Genomic DNA, 16,717 nt, shown 5'->3' on the forward strand with positions numbered 1-16,717 from the left:
AAACCATAATGCAGGTCTAAATTATCTCAAATTTTTAGAAAAACAGTTCCATTTACAATAAAAATGAAATCATATAAACTAAATTTAATAAAATTATAGAAAAAATTTTAAAACACACAAAATGATTTTATCAATATAGAGCGGATTAAAAATATAAAATATTTATTTAAATTAAAATATTAAAAATAAAATCACTGTAAAATAAGTTTAACAACAGATTAAATAAACAAAATCATAATACGGATCATAATTATTTGGAGTCTTCAAAAATTTAGTCCTATTTAAAATAACAAAAATAAGTCATATAAATAAAACTTAATATAAATTTCATTAAAAATAAATATATAACTTATTAAAAATCATAATTTTGATTAATTAAAATATTTTTTTCAACAAAGGGTGGGTCAAAATCTAGTTGTTTTAGTAAATGACTAAATGGGTTACACAAGTTTCAAGTTGAGCCAACTTCTCTCATGCCCCCATTATCTCTAGAGACAATCTCCTATGGGCCTCTCAAATCTCTTATACCCTCATTGCTTTAATGAAACATGAATATCCGGTTTTGCCCTTTTCATTTTTGAAATTGTTTTTTAATAAAAATTTCAAATTTCAAAATTTCAAAATTTCAAAATTTCAAAATTTCAAAATTTCAAAAATTTCAAATTATACGGTATAGTTTTACTCAGTTATACTTCTTCTACTGGGTTATACTGATGTTTAGTTTACTGAATTATACTGGTTATACTATGTTATACTGAGTTATATTGAGTATTACTAAGTAAGTACTACTGAGTGGTACTACTAAGTGCAGTTATACCAAGTTCTACTAAGTTATACTGTGTAAAACTGATTATTACCCGAGTTAGTTATACTGAGTTCTACTAGTTATACTGAGTTCTACTAAGTGCTACTGAGTTCTACTAAGTACTACTGAGTTCTTTATAACCGTTGTAGGTTCTCTGCCATCTTTGATTATGTGGTTATTAGATATAAAACGAAGAAAGAAAGAAGAAATCTTCACTATCGGATTATATCGAAGAAGAAAGGAGAAGAAACAAAAAAAAAGAAGAGAAGTTGCAGAGAGGAAGAGAAAAGACGCCGTAGAAGAAGAGAGAAAGAAAAGGAAAAATTGGATAATTAGTAAATAGAAATTGATTCATAGATATTTAGGGTTAATAATCAGGGACAAAAATGTAATCAACCAATTTTTCGAATTAAAAATAATTCAAAAAAAAAATAGTTTTTACTAAAGTTCTTTAGAGCATCAGCAATGCCAATACTCTCTCTCGCGATAACCAAAGTAAGTTTTTAAATTATTTTATTATTTTTATTTTTCATTCAGTTTAAAAAAAAAAAAAAGAGCCAGTCGCGGGTTCCTACGTGGCGATGGGACCCGTGCATAGTAACGAATCTGAGGAAGACTAGTCCTTAGCTAAAGATTAATTTGGCACATATTTTTAAATTTAAAGGGTCTCGCAGATTATTATAATAAGTTTAATGCTAAGGATTTTGTTAAAAATCAGCATTGGAGGTGGTTTTAGAGATTGGTTTATAAGATAAAGGGGCAATAAAGGTGATGTCTCCCTCTAGTTTCAACTTTCAAGTGAAGAAGAATCCGTTGACATGGAAGGGATCTTGCCCGGGAAGAGGGGTCGATTAGTATGTTTTTCCACATTTTCAAAATGAATGATTATTAACTATACCATTACAATGTCTTGGTCCAATCAACTGAATTTCATCCTAACTAACCACTATAGGATTCAAAGACCTTGTCATTAACCGGTTTGTTTTAATCATAGTATCACAAAACCGGTACGGTTTTAAGTCTTAAAACCGGTTCAATTTGTGCAGTAAACCCAACCCTGGCTTGTTTCTTCTTCCTCACTCGCTCTCTGCGCCGCCTTCTCTCTCGATCTTGTCTATTCCCTTTGGCAAAGCTTCTACGATCTTCCTCCTGTGGTTTCGTTTCTAAAATGGTCAGTTTCCTGTTATATTTTTTAATTTCTGTTTTTATTCTTCTGTCTAGTCACGACAAGGTTTGTGTCTGATATCAACTCTCAAAGTAAACCAGGATCTGGTTCAATATCAAGCTTCTTCGATGTTCCCAGAAAATTAAACCTAGACTAGTCGAACGACACAGATCTTAGATATGGAATCGTTGCTTCCATTTGAAAAATCAGTGGCATCGAAACCCTAATCTCGAACTTGTATGTTTAGGATGAAAGTATATGGATGTGGAATTGCTTCTGTTTGCACAAATAAATTTAGATGCTTTTGAGAGACTTGATGGATTCTTGTGTAGCAGATGTTATATGATTTGAGTTCGATGCAGATGCATTAGTATTACTTCATACACAACAACATGCTTGTGATGTGTTCTTGGACTGATTCCATAGGATGGTCTGATCTTGATCTGATATTAGTAGTACAGAAGCAATGGCGAGCGGTGACGGCGGCTTGAGAGAACCACCGAACGAGCAAGCCGTTCTGAATATCTACGAGGCTATGAGATCAGAGCTAAGCCAGATCTATTCCAACATAACTGATCTCGAGATGCAAGTCAGCGAGCACTCTCTCGTCATCAACGCAATTCAGCCTCTCGACCAATCTAGGAAATGCTTCCGCATGATAGGAGGCGTTCTTGTCGAGAGAACCGTCGTGCGATGATTTACTTGACGGGCGAGGTCTCTGGTTCAAATCCAGGATGGCTCAGCTGCGCCAAGGAAAAGAATATAAGAAGGATCTGACTCCTTCATGCATGCTCCACTTGGCTCGGGGGATATAGCAACATTGTAATATTTGATTGATCACAACTCGGTATATTCCGTTTACTATAGAAGTTCCAGAGAGGTGCTCCCAGCTGTCCAGCGCAACAAGGAAGGCCTCGAGGAGGTTGTGAGGAAGCTTTACGAGACGTTGGAGAAGAAGAAGAAAGATATGACGGAGTTTGAAGCTAAGAATCAGATCAGGCTAAGGAAGCAGGACGATTCTAATAAGGAAGAAGGTGATAAGAAAAAGGAAGGTAATGCTCAAGGTGTTCTTGTTGGAGCTGCTGCCACTTCGAGTCAGTAAAAGTTTCTCCCTTTACTCTTGTATCTTCTTTAATGGTGCTTTGTTAAGTTTCTCTGGAGCACACTTAAATGTTTTGGCATGTTACAAAACTCAGTAGACTGGAGAATTAATTTCCATTTATAGATCAGGTTTGTGTTATGATTTCTTATAGATGATCATCTTTTATCTTCATTCACTAAGCGAGAGAGTCGTAGAATAGCTTTGACTTAACATTATCTTTGAACTTTTTGAACAAAAACCAAAGCAAGAACGAAATAAAACCACCTGGACGATTACATCGTAAAAGAGAAGCTTTATTGAAAAACATCTTTGTCATATATCCGCCTTCTCGTTAAGCCTAGCCGCGGCTGTAACAGAAGCTGCCACACCACCTGGATGAGTAGTCAAGTTAGGGTTGTTCCTCAGCTCAGCGCTCACCACACCCTCTGCATCCTGCCTCGTCACGGCTTTATCCGCCTGTAGCTTCCCCGTAGCACCCTACAAATCCACCTCAAAATCATTTACACAACGACATTCAGACACTGTAAAATGTTTTGAAAGTTGAGGTTGAACCGCTAAAACATCAACGAGCTTGATTTTATCCTCGTCACGGTCCACGGTAGCGTTGTGATTCGCTGCGGATCGAGCTGAAGCGGCGATACCACCTGGAGCAATGTCGCTGGTTCCAGAAGCTCTGACCTCAGCCGCTTGGATCGCTGCAGCATCGCTCTGGTCCACCGGTTTGTTTCCAGCGGTTTGTACAGCTGCCTCCAATGCTTCTCCTATTGTTATCGCACTTTGCAAATTCAATCCCAACGTTTCAGCATCTGTAGCCGCAGTAGTCCCCACAGGCATCGGCTCCACGTATTGTCCAACGACCTAACAATAATAAACAATCTTCATCGTCACATAAGAAAATGAAAAAAAAATATAATAGTCCTGAAAATGATCCCTTGTGACCTGTCCACCGACGAATTCTGTAGTGACACGTGCACCAGGGACGTCTGTTTGCGCCACGGTGACGCCATGTTCAGCCGCGACGTCGGTTGCGTCACCTTGTTGGACGAAGCCACCACTTTTGTTGGCAGTGGCTGCAGACTGCATGACTGCGGCTGTACCTCCTTTTTGAGTGTGTCCGAAGACGCGCGTCTCGGCTGCTTGCATCATGTTTGCATCCTCAGGCGCTATGGTCTTATCAGCTAGCTCCCCGGAGACCTCGAAAACGTCTCCGTATTTCACCGGCTCTTGTGGCCTACGTGGTTGCTCTTGTTGGCTCATATCTCTCTCTCCGATCTTCTGTTTGTGTGCTACAAGTTACAACAGCTCGTAGATAGAAGGGAGTTTAAAAAGAGGCACAGGAGTTGTGGGACTAACACTGTAAGACTTTGACACTTGTCAATGACAAGCCTATGGGATACACGTGTCAAATTTTCAAGTTTATAGCATGATGATAAAGCATAGATGATGAAGACAAGATCACAACAAGAAAAGGTTGAAACAGAAGTCAACCAATATGTCTGAAGTCAAAAAACAAATATTTGTCGGTTTGGCAAACTCAAACAACTCTCCCTAGCTTGTCGGATCTCTCTCCTTTTTTGGTCTTTTCCAATTTAGGAAAACATCTATACAACAACACAACGTTTCATTAGACTTTTCAATTTTCTTCTCTTTGTGTTCCCCCATAAGCAAAATCTTCCGGCATCTGTTCTCCGCTAAACACGGAGCAACAAGGCGGAAGAACCTTTTGTCTTTGGCCAGGAAAGAGACCCTTTTGGTTCTCCGGCCAGAGATATGGGAGCCGGTGGAAAAACGGTCAACGCTCACGTGCTCTCGGCCACGTATCATCACAAGCACGTGCGTCCTATGGCCTGCGACGAGGACTCTGATCTCCGGAGAGGCATCGGAGAGCTTCTTTCGAGGTGGGGCGGGCTTCAGATGGCCGTGAAGAATAAGTGGGGAGGCCACGATTCTCTCGAGAAATCTCACGAGCTTGCTCACGATCTTTTTCATCTCTTGTCTCAACCAAATGGTTCGTTTTTGCTTTTCCTTCTTTCGATTGTTCTTCAAATGTTCGAGATATATATTGATAGAAGTTATGATCATGAGCGCAGTGATAACGGTGGATGAGATAGAGAGTTTTCTACATGAGAGCTTGCTTCTTTCTTTCAACACAGAGATGGAAGATGGCAGCATTGAAGAGGTCCCTATATTCATTAATTTTATTTTAAATGTAACTATTTACTTGTAAATTTAATTTGTGATCGTGTGATTGGTTAGGTAGCTGAACAATTGCTGATACTTTATGAAGAGATTTGTTTGCATGGGAGTCATTAAGCCAAAGATACTACAGTTTGAATGGATTAATTAGTTTTGGTGGACTATTTTATTTGATTGTCCTTTTTGTACAATGTAAGATATAAATATGAAAATTTGGCGGCTGACAACATGTGATTAATCAGACATTATAGAATATATGAATCCAAGTTTATGTTTACTTGAAATGTAAGCATTCGTAATTCCGCTAAACAGTTTCGCCTTAGGTATGACTGGTACAGTCTCACTGTGATTCTTTGTGTTTCCTTCATCTTATAAGGTATAAGTATGAGATTTGTAGAGTTTTCTTCTCTGGTTGTATGTGTGTATAAACTTCAATGCAGAAAGATGAGAGCTTGCTCTAGGTGATTTACAAAGAGAGATTGATGAGTGTTTATGAGAGAATAAGAGACTTAGGAACAGAGATTAAGAGACTGGGAGATTAGGAGAATAAGAGATTAGCGATTAGGGTTTCAGATTCAAGAACAAGTTTTTCATTCATGAAGTGGAGAGGGGAAATCCCCCTTACTCCCTTAGGGTTACAAATCGCCACTACATAGACTTTATATAGGCTTTACACTTTGCAATTACATAAACCCTTAATCTAATGGATAGAAATAACGTGAGATGAATGGATGGCTAGGATGGAGGGTGAGTTTGCAATCTGTGTGATGTCTTGTGATTGGAAGATAGATGATGGTGTCTAATTGGTTAATTCAAATCAGGTCAAGGCAAGGGCTGGTTTCTGATTGGCTGCTTATAGGCTCCTATGAACCTTCTCATGTATCAGACCAAATACATGGTCCATGCTCCTTTAATTTTACATCTCACTTCAGCTCATGACAGTCTGCCCTTATCCACAAACGTCCACAAGCTGCTACAGCTCAGGTCGCCTCTCTTCTTGCTGAACCGGCGCCCTATCTTTGCACTTCTTCACTTCGGGTTGATCCGGACAAGTACGGTCGATGGTACGGACCACCTGTCCGTACCTTTCCCTATTTTCGCATCATCACCCAACTATCTCCAAATGGTGTCTAAGTCCCTCCTGGACTTGACCCTATCTTTGCACCAGCTTCATAGTATCTTAGACTCCTCTGAAGCCCTTCTATAACACTCCTGAAGCCTATCAGACAATCTCTGGAAGACTTGCCCTATTCTTGCACAAGACCCAAACTCAACTCAACTCCTCCTTTGGCTCCATTTCTTTTTTCAATTTAACACTCCCCCTCAAGCTTGACTCTAGGCGATCCTAAGTCAAGCTTGGAACCTTGAAGAACTCCCTCATTAAAAACCTCACCAAGGAAAACCCTTTGGGACAAAACCTTGATGAGGGAAAAAGAGTAGAGCCAACAAGGCCTAGGGATTGGCCAGTGAGCTCTTGTGCCTTAGAACCAGTGTGGTTGGACACAAGAAGCTCTAGATCACGGCCTAAACAGGTGCAGCAACACTTCAAGTTTTGCGCACACTTCACCACACCTTCTTGGACTCTTTTATAGAACCGGTTTAGTGTCTCCCCCTTTCACCGGACTTCATGCCATCTTGAAAGGCTAGGAGTGACCTGATCCTCTCCATTGAGTCTCCAAGTAAGGTACCTGATACATTATTCCACAAGTGTATCAGTACTTATCAAGTAACATAACTCAATCAATTCATGCTTATAGACCGTCTTAGTAAGACTAGTATTCCTTATAGATTACTAGATATGTTGCCGTCTAGTAAAACTAGTATTCCTAACGAATTCAAATGATGCTTAACAACTCTTCTTTAGTAAAACTAGTATTTCTGATAGATTACTAGATATGTATGGACTTCTCCACAGAATGTTGGCAATAGACTTTATCTCTCCATTGTCACAACATCCTCTCTACCCTCTTTGGAGCAGGCTGTGGACTTCTCCACAGAATGTTGGCAATAGACTTTATCTCTCCATTGTCACAACATCCTCTCTACCCTCTTTGGAGCAGGCTGTGGACTTCTCCACAGAATGTTGGCAATAGACTTTATCTCTCCATTGTCACAACATCCTCTCTACCCTCTTTGGAGCAGGCTGTGGACTTCTCCACAGAATGTTGGCAATAGACTTTATCTCTCCATTGTCACAACATCCTCTCTACCCTCTTTGGAGCAGGCTGTGGACTTCTCCACAGAATGTTGGCAATAGACTTTATCTCTCCATTGTCACAACATCCTCTCTACCCTCTTTGGAGCAGGCTGCGGACTTCTCCACAGAATGTTGGCAATAGACTTTATCTCTCCATTGTCACAACATCCTCTCTACCCTCTTTGGAGCAGGCTGCGGACTTCTCCACAGAATGTTGGCAATAGACTTTATCTCTCCATTGTCACAACATCCTCTCTACCCTCTTTGGAGCAGGCTATGGACTTCTCCATAGAATGTTGGCAATAGGCTTCATCTTATCATTCTCTTGTAATGATAAGGAGGAAACAGGTCTTGAACTTTGGCTCTTCAGGTTGCTCATTTGAATCCCCACCGCAAGCTTGAATTGAGTATAGGTTCAAGCTTGAAATGAGCCTCAATGAACTTCAAGACCAGGAGCACACCACCCTAACAACTGTGCTTAAATCACTGATCCACCCTTTTGCCTTCAGCTTGAAGTACCCTCAGATCACTGCCCTTCCTCATGACTTAGGTGGTGACCTTCTTCTTCTTGTGTGTCTTGAACCAAGAGCTCAACAACCTCGTAGCCTGCGCTTGTTAAACCGGCTTCTACACACAAGTAACTTCCCATTGCTCCACACAATGGATTAAGTCTTCCTCTTGTCTTGGATAGGTGGTGAGCCAAGAACACTTCTTGTGAACCTGAAATACCACTCAAACTCCAGCAAAGATAAGACACAAGAGTATTGGGATCAATCCTTGATTAATCATCAAGTTTGATTCCCAATCTCACAAGCATTGCAACAGATTAAAACAAGTCATTTTCAAGTTCTATCTTTGCAAGCACCCTCTCTAGGCGCAAGCACTTTCTTTTCCAGATTTATGCAAGCTATTTAGGCATTTTAAGCTTCTTTACTCAACAATTTAGACATGAATCTAATGCTTCAATGTAAGACAGGCACGAGACTATATACAACAGCTTTCAATTCGGTTTCAATTCATGTACGCAAGCAGATTCAATCAATCACAACGAGCATCATTATGAACCGAAACTAAGCATATTAACATATCTAGTAATCCTAGTAATACTGATAAGTTGATAGACATTTTTCAAAGCGCTTACACTGCTGCTAGTAAGCCTAGTATAACTAGTACGATGTAAGGATTACTAGGAAACCAAGCTCTTTAAGCATCATGGGACAGATTCTAAATTCATTTTATTTCATTTAGTAATATTTTAAACAATTCTCAGGTTTTCAAACACTTCACAACATCACAACCAGTCAATATACTCAAGTTTTATATAAGAGGGAAAGAGATCCAGCTTACAGCCAAGGAACTTGTTTGTTCCTTGAATCTCCATGGTACATGGCAAGTTTTGAGCTGTTGGTTTCGATCCCAACATCTTCTTCTTCCATGAACCATCCTCTTCAACTCTCCATGTCAAAGACCCCACCTTTCTTCATGGTTTGAACTCGCCACACCAGATCCATGTTGAAAGCTATCACCTTTCTTCTAGGACAGTGAGAAAGGGGTGCTTGGAACTGGTTTTCATGGAGAGGTTAGTAAGGCCACTCCAAAAACTTTTCTTCCAGGGACCTTCTTCCTTCAAGGGCGTTCATGAGAGAGTGAGATTGGACTGAGAAGAGCTTCGGGACGTCTAGGATGGAACTTCTTCTTCTTGAAGATGTAGAACAGCCGGACTGAACATGAAGCTTCTTATCAGCTTGAAATAGCATGGGAGTGAGCTGTGAGCTTAAGCGGAAGCAACACCAAGTTCAGATGAACCTGGCTCTGATACCATATGAGATTTGTAGAGAAGATTTATTTTTCGTAAAAACGTTCATGCCGATTTTTACGGACTTTCAGACATTGATTCCGTCGTGACCGATTTTGACCCCAACAGTGATTTAGATAGAGAGATTGATGAGAGTGTTTATGAGAGAATAAGAGACTTAGGAACAGAGATTAAGAGACTAGGAGATTAGGAGAATAAGAGATTAGAGATTAGGGTTTCAGATTCAAGAACAAGTTTTTCATTCATGAAGTGGAGAGGGAAAATCCCCCTTACTCCCTTAGGGTTACAAATCGCCACTACATAGCCTTTATATAGGATTTACACTTTGCAATTACATAAACCCTTAATCTAATGGATAGAAATAACTTGAGATGAATGGATGGCTAGGATGGAGGGTGAGTTTGCAATCTTTGTGATGTCTTGTGATTGGATGATAGATGATGGTGTCCGATTGGTTAATTCATATCTGGTCAAGGCAAGGGCTGGCTTCTGATTGGCTGCTTATAGGCTCCTATGAACCTTCCCATGTATCAGACCAGATACATGGTCCATGCTCCTTTAACTTTACAGCTCACTTCGGCTCATGACAGCCTGCCCTTATCCACAATCGTCCACAAGCTGCTACAGCTCAGGTCGCCTCTCTTCTTGCTGAACCAGCGCCCTATCTTTGCACTTCTTCACTTCGAGTTGATCCGGAACAAGTACGGTCGATGTACCTCGCCCTATTTTCACACCATCACCCAACTATCTCCAAATGGTGTCTAAGTCCCTCATGGACTTGACCCTATCTTTGCACCAGCTTCATAGTATCTTAGACTCCTCTGAAGCCCTTTTATAACACTCCTGAAGCCTATCAGACAATCTCTGGAAGACTTACCCTATTCTTGCACAAGACCCAAACTCAACTCAACTCCTCCTTTGGCTCTATTTCTTTCTTCAAGTTAACAATAAGATGGTTTGATTATCCTTTAACTACAATAAAACATAGAGTATTCAAACAAAACAGGTCAGCTAACTATTGTTACTGTGAAAGAACTCTACAACAAAAAGTCCAAACAACAACACCTACAGACATTTAGGTGTGACAGACATGTGATTCTGAGTCATTCTTTTTTGCTTCTTACCCTTAAATACATGTTCAGAATAATACAAAATCAAGGTTCCAAACAGTTATAAAATATTTTCGAGACTTAACGGCCAACTCCTATCAATTATAAGATTTCATTGATCTCTCTTTTCATTAATCTTCATAGGTCTGTTGTCGAAATCTTCTCTGTCTTTCTTCAGCTATGTCTCGGCAATACCTTTGAGAAATAATCTATACTTGTTCTGCAAATATTTTGGTTCTAGGTAAACCGATATGACGTACCATCTGGTTCCACCGATTCCTACAAACATCTCCATCTCGATTATCCAGAAGATCATCCCAATCCACGTCGTCGACACAAGCAGCATCCAGGTTTGTAAGCTCGTCCAAGAGCCGATAGTCATCAAACGTTAGCCCATATCCCCTTTTCCACCATTGATGATGTCAGCTGATCATACCACTTCCCGCAGCAGTCATCGTGGCTCCTTGTTCCGAGGAGGTCGCTTATGGCCACCCAACGGGATGTTATCCCGGAGCATCCCGTGTTGTGAGCGCTTCTGTTGGAATGCTTTCTTTCTAAGGTCTTTGTTAACAAGATTAAACAGGTTTTGGTACTCCTCCCTCGACCAACGTCATTTCTTCTTCGATGCTAATTTTATTCTCCTCCAAGCGTCGCTCACATGCCTCATGTGTTTACCCATCGTATCCGCAAGAGTCTTCCAATGGTTCCCGTGTTTCTTTTGATACTCTTTGACGAGTTCAAAATCCTCTTTACACCATAACCCCTTTAAGTTTTCTTCAAATAAAGTATGAGCACGATGGTACACACCAATATGTGGCCTCCAAGGTAAAGCATGTGTTATATCTTTCCATCAGCCTTTAACATGTGGGTGTGATCTGTAGTTCATAACCATGTTAACCCCTTGGTCTCCCAAAGCATGAGTTTCTATGTATTCTAATACAACTTTCTTGATCAACTCGTCTTCTTCCTTTGTAAACCGCTTGTCCCTCACCAGCTCAGCTTGGTTACTCTCAGTCTCAGTACCTTTTTGCTTCTTCTTTGCATATGTTGTGGCGTCATTGTTGTTTCCTGCAGCCTCTGGATCTTCCCTTTGATTCTGCTTCTTCTTGGCATTTTCCATTGAATTCAAGACGTTTCCTTCACCCTTTGAAACCACACTTTGATTCTTCTTTGCATCTTTCGAAGATTCAGCTTGTGAATCTTCATTAGGCTTCTTCTTCTTCCTTTTCTTCTTTGTGCTCCTTTCAGAGCTGAAGTTGTTATCTTCAAGCTCTGAAACCACAATTGGTTTCTTCTTCTTCTTCTTGTTGTTCTTCTTCTTCGTGTTGGACTTTTCTTCAGCTCCTAAATAACCACTGTTGGACCAATTTCGGTCAGTACATTAATGGGCCGCGATCATGGACCGTAAGGAACTGAAGCCCATAGCAATTATATCGGGCTCGAAAACAAAGACTTCGAGGTCCCGGAGATCGCTGAGCAGCCCCAGAGATCGTGGAGCAGTTACGAAGATCATGAGGTGGACACACTATAAAGGAAGAAGAAGGGACATGAAGGATGACACGTTGAAAACCCTAGAGAGAGCTACACACTTACATCAACCTTGTTTTCATCTCAATCTTAGATTCTTTCTTTACGGATAAACGGGAGCCAATGATGCGACCGGAACAACTCAGACGCAACAAATCCCTCTGATCGGGACTTCAAGTCAAGATCGACCTCTTCCAATCAATCAGACATCGATCCCAGAACAAGTCGGAGCTCGAGTCTGGAACCGCCTCGGGGACAGACAATCCGCCGATGACCTAACCCGATCTCAATCCAGACCAATTTTGCCGACCCCTGTAGCACAAACTCGAGAAGAAATTACCAAACTTCGAGGAATGCTCTCGTCTCTAATTGACGAAATTTGTAACCAAAGGATCGCCAATCAAACCATCGTTAATTGACTAGACCAGGCTGAGAGGGAACTCGCAGAGCATCGAGCTGCAAACGCTCGAGAAAGAAATCAAACGCCCCTCGATCCGTTACGAGGGACGTCAAACTCCCAAAACGCTGGTCTATTCGGTACTCCGGAGATCCTAAGCGCTCGATCCGGACGCTACACGAGAGAAAACTCACAACGACCCCCGCCGCAGGGCATGACCCACCGAAGCTTAAGTTATAGCGGATTGGACGAAATCAACACTTGGCTGCAACATCCACGAAGTACTCTAATCCAATTCCAGAACGGATCAACGGAAAGGCAGGGGGAACCAAGAACACGAACCCCGCCGTCAAACCATTCGATCCCAGAAAATCGAACTCCATCCGCCACGAGGACCCCCCATCAGGCAAGATTCGACAACCTAACAGAACAAGCTCGGAGGCATGACCTTCGCGCCCCCGTCAATATCGACCTCCAACGGGAAGGCCTAGCGATCCGGAGTGAAACCGAAGCGTTCCAGAATTATATCGAGAGGAATGACGCTGAGCTAAAAAGGATACATGCCATCGTACATATGGCAACGAGCTCTGCCCCAGATATCGACATGGTCATCGAGAAAACAAGAAGGACTCCGTTTACAAGCAAAATCACCAGCGTGAAGCTGCATCATGTTGGGAAGTTAAAATTCCCCGAATGCGCAGGAAACTCGGACCCAAAGTCCCACATACGAGCCTTCCGCCTAGCAATATCAAGAGCACACCTCACCGACGACGAAAAAAAGGCCGGTTACTCCCGCTTCTTCGGCGAGAACCTCACGGGAGCCGCCCTCGAATGGTTCACTGGACTAGAAGAAAACTTGATTGACAACTTCACCCAGTTGGTATCTACGTTCCTCAAACAGTACTCAGTCTTCATAGAAACAAGAGTTACCGAGACAGATCTTTGGAATCTCAAGCAAGTACCCTTTGAGCTGTTGAGAGCGTACATAAACAAGTTCCGAGAAATCAAGGCCAAGATTTCGTATCCGAACGAGGTCGTCGCCCTAGCAGCATTGAAGAATTGCGTTTGGTTCTCATCCAAATTCAGGGAAGAACTAGCAGTACGAGCACCTATCTCGTTGGATGACGCCCTACACCGAGCCTCTTACTTCGCCCCCCACGAAGAGGAGGTCGCAGCCTTAAAAGAACAGTATAGCGCGAACAAGAATAATGCGACTAAAAAGCCTACTACTCCTAAGGAGCCAGCGACCAAAGGACAACACTCCTAAATCAAGCAGCCAAAACCAACAACAGACGTACCTATGTACACGAACCATCAAACAACAGACCTAGTCCCTGGGGAAATAATCGAACTACGTTATGACTTGATCCCTCAACGAGGGTACGTAGGCAACTCACGACACGAGTCCAGTCACCCTCCAACTTCAAAGCTCGAAGTAAGCATATCACAACACCCGAGCGACAATGGCACGACAATATTAAGCAGCTTTCCTTTTTAAATCTGTAGCAAACCAAAATCCGACACCTTAATAAACACAGTTCTTAGACATTGCAGTTCGAGCATATCGGATCTCCTATCGTAAAACTACAACAGTCGACCAAAAACCAAGACCCTGATCAAGTCCTCGGTTGCGGCCAACTCCACCAACGAGCGCGACGAAACTAGCTAACAAAATCTTTTGTTACATCAAAACCGTCGATAAAAGTATCTACAACAAATCGATTCACGGCCCCAAAAGATCGGCCTCGCATAAACATAAAAATAGTAACAAATAAACCGGGACTCGCGACCCCTTCTTTATTAAATAATGATAATAATAAAGCAACAAAAGCAAAGGGAAAAAAAAACAGAAACAAAAAAAATCCCTAAAGCTACTCTTCGATGCCGAATTCGCCATCCTCGAACTGACCGTCCGAGCACTTCGTCACATCGTCCGCCGCAGAAGGAAACTTAGCAAAGAAATCTTCTGGTAGGTCCTCCGAAATCTGAGGCAGATCGAGCTTCCCAACGGAGAAATCCGAAATCGCCATCACATCGAGCTCGGACCTGAGCTCGACCTCCTTCGTTCGAAGGCGCAGCAGCTCGTCCGAAGCCAAAAAATTGTTGTTCATGATCTCCTTCAAGAGATCTATATTCGCCATGACCTCCCTAAGACGAGCTTCACAATCGGTTGCGGCCTTCTTTTTCTCCTACTTCTCCATCAGAGACACCAACACATCCAAGTAGTTGTCCGCCAGAGCCTTTTTAGCGTCATAAGTTGCGCGACGAAGGTCATCAGAGAACTTATTAGCAGAGGATTCAACCTTCGCTTCCAAAAAGGAAACTTGCTCGAGGGCCGATTTCCTCTCGTTACTCACAACTCGCAGACGAGCCTCGAGCGAAGCAGCCTGATTCCCCAATTTCGCAGCAGCGACCAGTTGAGCGGCATTGGCACGCTCTCGATCTTGAGCCATCTTCAGACCAAGGTTTAGCTATCGAACGACCTTCTTTATCTCGTAAAGCTTGCTCGAGCGAAACAGCCTGATTCCCCAATTTCTCAGCAGCGGCCAGTTGAGCGGCATTGGCACGCTCTCGATCTTGAGCCATCTTCAGACCAAGGTTTAGCTATCGAACGACCTTCTTTATCTCGTAAAGCTTGTCAGAGCGCGGGACGTCTTGCAGGCGCTTTTCCAAAGTCGCCGCGAACTCGCTTTTAGCCTCCATGGCCTGGACATAGCAAATCAGCAAAGATAAAATGAACCAAAGATTCAACAAGTATCGAGTGTCAAAAAGCACGATCTTAGCATGAGCCACAGCCATCTTCACATAAGCCTCATGTTCCGTCATATTTCGCAAAGAAGGAAGCGGACACCCAACAGGTTTGAAATGCCTCACCAAGTGAGCAACATTGTCTGGGTCTTCCGTAATAGGACAATCCTTGGAGTATGAGAACTGCCAATGAAACGGTTTATCAACAACCTCTTCACCCGAAACACCGAGACGATGGTCCGAACCATTCGTTTTCGCCTTCTTCGGGGGACGGTCACGCCCCTCCGAACCTGTTGGGCTACTCGACTTAACACGACCAACAGATTTTTCACACTCGAGGTCCTTGGCCTCTTGGGTTGAAGTCCGCGGAAGTCGGGTCTCCTCACGAAGAACTTCTGTGAGTGCTTCGCTCACGTCTCCGGATCGAATGCGTTCCACATTAGCACTACCAGTTCGAGTTCGCACTCTATCAGAGTCGCGAGGGTTTGATCTTCTCGAAGCCATGTTCCTTTGACAAGCAAAAACGAAATTAAAAGAAACACTATTGTAAATTCTAAAACAAAGTGAAACTTTATAAGGATCAAGGCCTCGCCGTATCTCAACGACCCAAACAAAGAGAATCTCGAAGGCTAAGGAAACAAAGATATCCCGAAACATTATGCTTATCCATTAAGAATATCCAAGATGTCACGATCAAAGATCGCGGAAAACAAAAAGATATTAAAAAAAAAAAAAAAAAGTTAACTAGAAGCGGAATCATCGGGGACAGACGACCCCCCGACTTGATCCACTGAATCGTCTGAGACTTGAGGAAGATCGAGCTCGGAGATCGACCAATCCGACACGTTGGCTGAAGCAAAGAGATCCTCACAACATCCTTCCATATCCTTTAAACAAGCAAGCTCTGCGTCCACAGTCAGACCCCCATCCTTGAGCTCGTTCAGAAGATCGATGTTGGCGATCACTTCGTGCAGCTAAATCTCAGCAGACACTCCCTTTTTCTTGCTCGTCCACTTATCCTTCAAGGATTCAAGGATTTCCCGGTACCGATTCGCGATATTACGACGAGCAACGCAAGAAGCACGACGAATGTCCTGATCTCTCTCGACCTCGAGCGCCGTGATTCTTGCCTTATGAGCAACCGTCTGGGTCATAAGAGCCTCGTTCTCCTGGTGAATTATCTTCCAATCCTCAGTCAAAGCCTCGATCTTTTCGGCATCCTTCTTTCCTTCTCGCTTGGTGGCTTCGAGCTCCTTCGAAAGCCTCTTGATCTCGGAACCAATACTCTCGATTTCCTTGCCGTTCCGAGAAGCCACGACATGATCTTCCATCACCACAACGTATTCATTGAAAGCTTCCATCACCTGAGAAGAAATCAAGATAAGCAAATAAGAACCTCGAAGCAAATTTTCATGGAAAAGAAGGTGGGAAACGAACCTTAGAGCTCACCACCGCAACCTTGGCATAAGCTTCCTTCTCGGTTGAGGAAGCAAGAGATGGAAGACGGCAGCCTGTAGACCTCATGCGACCAGCGAGGGAAATTAGGTCACCTTGGGCCGCAAGCAAAGAACCATCTCCCTCATAAACAAACCTAGGACGAGATCGGTCGGGCAAGGCACCCTTCGACGACCGGCGTCGCTTGCGAGTCGCCGCAA

General features: G+C 42.6%; 3 protein-coding genes across 3 annotated transcripts; 2 read left to right on the forward strand and 1 right to left on the reverse strand.

The window, feature by feature from the left end:
* Positions 1-1,866: 1,866 nt before the first annotated feature.
* LOC106343719 (probable prefoldin subunit 2) lies at positions 1,867-3,196 on the forward strand. Its single transcript, XM_013783010.1, has 2 exons — positions 1,867-2,660; positions 2,847-3,196. The coding sequence occupies exons 1-2, from the start codon at positions 2,437-2,439 to the stop codon at positions 3,070-3,072; spliced, it is 450 nt and encodes a 149-aa protein (XP_013638464.1). The 5' UTR covers positions 1,867-2,436; the 3' UTR covers positions 3,073-3,196.
* Positions 3,197-3,260: 64 nt separating this feature from the next.
* On the reverse strand, positions 3,261-4,406 carry LOC106343717 (late embryogenesis abundant protein D-34-like). Its single transcript, XM_013783008.1, has 3 exons — positions 4,012-4,406; positions 3,625-3,930; positions 3,261-3,549 (listed from the first exon to the last, which is right to left on the reverse strand). The coding sequence occupies exons 1-3, from the start codon at positions 4,327-4,329 to the stop codon at positions 3,385-3,387; spliced, it is 789 nt and encodes a 262-aa protein (XP_013638462.1). The 5' UTR covers positions 4,330-4,406; the 3' UTR covers positions 3,261-3,384.
* Positions 4,407-4,618: 212 nt separating this feature from the next.
* Positions 4,619-5,525, forward strand: LOC106343718 (pre-rRNA-processing protein TSR2 homolog). The gene is made up of 3 exons (XM_013783009.1): positions 4,619-5,080; positions 5,163-5,251; positions 5,329-5,525. Exons 1-3 carry the CDS (start codon positions 4,843-4,845, stop codon positions 5,383-5,385), a joined length of 384 nt encoding a protein of 127 aa, XP_013638463.1. The 5' UTR covers positions 4,619-4,842; the 3' UTR covers positions 5,386-5,525.
* The last annotated feature ends 11,192 nt before the right edge of the window (positions 5,526-16,717 follow it).

Source organism: Brassica oleracea, chromosome C5 (assembly GCF_000695525.1).
Source record: "Brassica oleracea var. oleracea cultivar TO1000 chromosome C5, BOL, whole genome shotgun sequence".
Classification (NCBI taxonomy): domain Eukaryota; kingdom Viridiplantae; phylum Streptophyta; class Magnoliopsida; order Brassicales; family Brassicaceae; genus Brassica; species Brassica oleracea.

Excerpts from the sequence above, each read along its gene's own strand:
- LOC106343719 (XM_013783010.1), top strand. The coding sequence starts at position 2,437 with ATGGCGAGCGGTGACGGCGGCTTGAGAGAACCACCGAACGAGCAAGCC. Across the intron at positions 2,661-2,846 it reads CTTGTCGAGAGAACCGTCGT|AGAGGTGCTCCCAGCTGTCC; the intron begins GCGATGATTTAC and ends TAGAAGTTCCAG.
- LOC106343717 (XM_013783008.1), bottom strand. The coding sequence starts at position 4,329 with ATGAGCCAACAAGAGCAACCACGTAGGCCACAAGAGCCGGTGAAATAC. Across the intron at positions 3,931-4,011 it reads CAGAATTCGTCGGTGGACAG|GTCGTTGGACAATACGTGGA; the intron begins GTCACAAGGGAT and ends TATTATTGTTAG. Across the intron at positions 3,550-3,624 it reads AGCTCGTTGATGTTTTAGCG|GGTGCTACGGGGAAGCTACA; the intron begins GTTCAACCTCAA and ends GTGGATTTGTAG.
- LOC106343718 (XM_013783009.1), top strand. The coding sequence starts at position 4,843 with ATGGGAGCCGGTGGAAAAACGGTCAACGCTCACGTGCTCTCGGCCACG. Across the intron at positions 5,081-5,162 it reads TCTCTTGTCTCAACCAAATG|TGATAACGGTGGATGAGATA; the intron begins GTTCGTTTTTGC and ends TCATGAGCGCAG. Across the intron at positions 5,252-5,328 it reads AAGATGGCAGCATTGAAGAG|GTAGCTGAACAATTGCTGAT; the intron begins GTCCCTATATTC and ends GTGATTGGTTAG.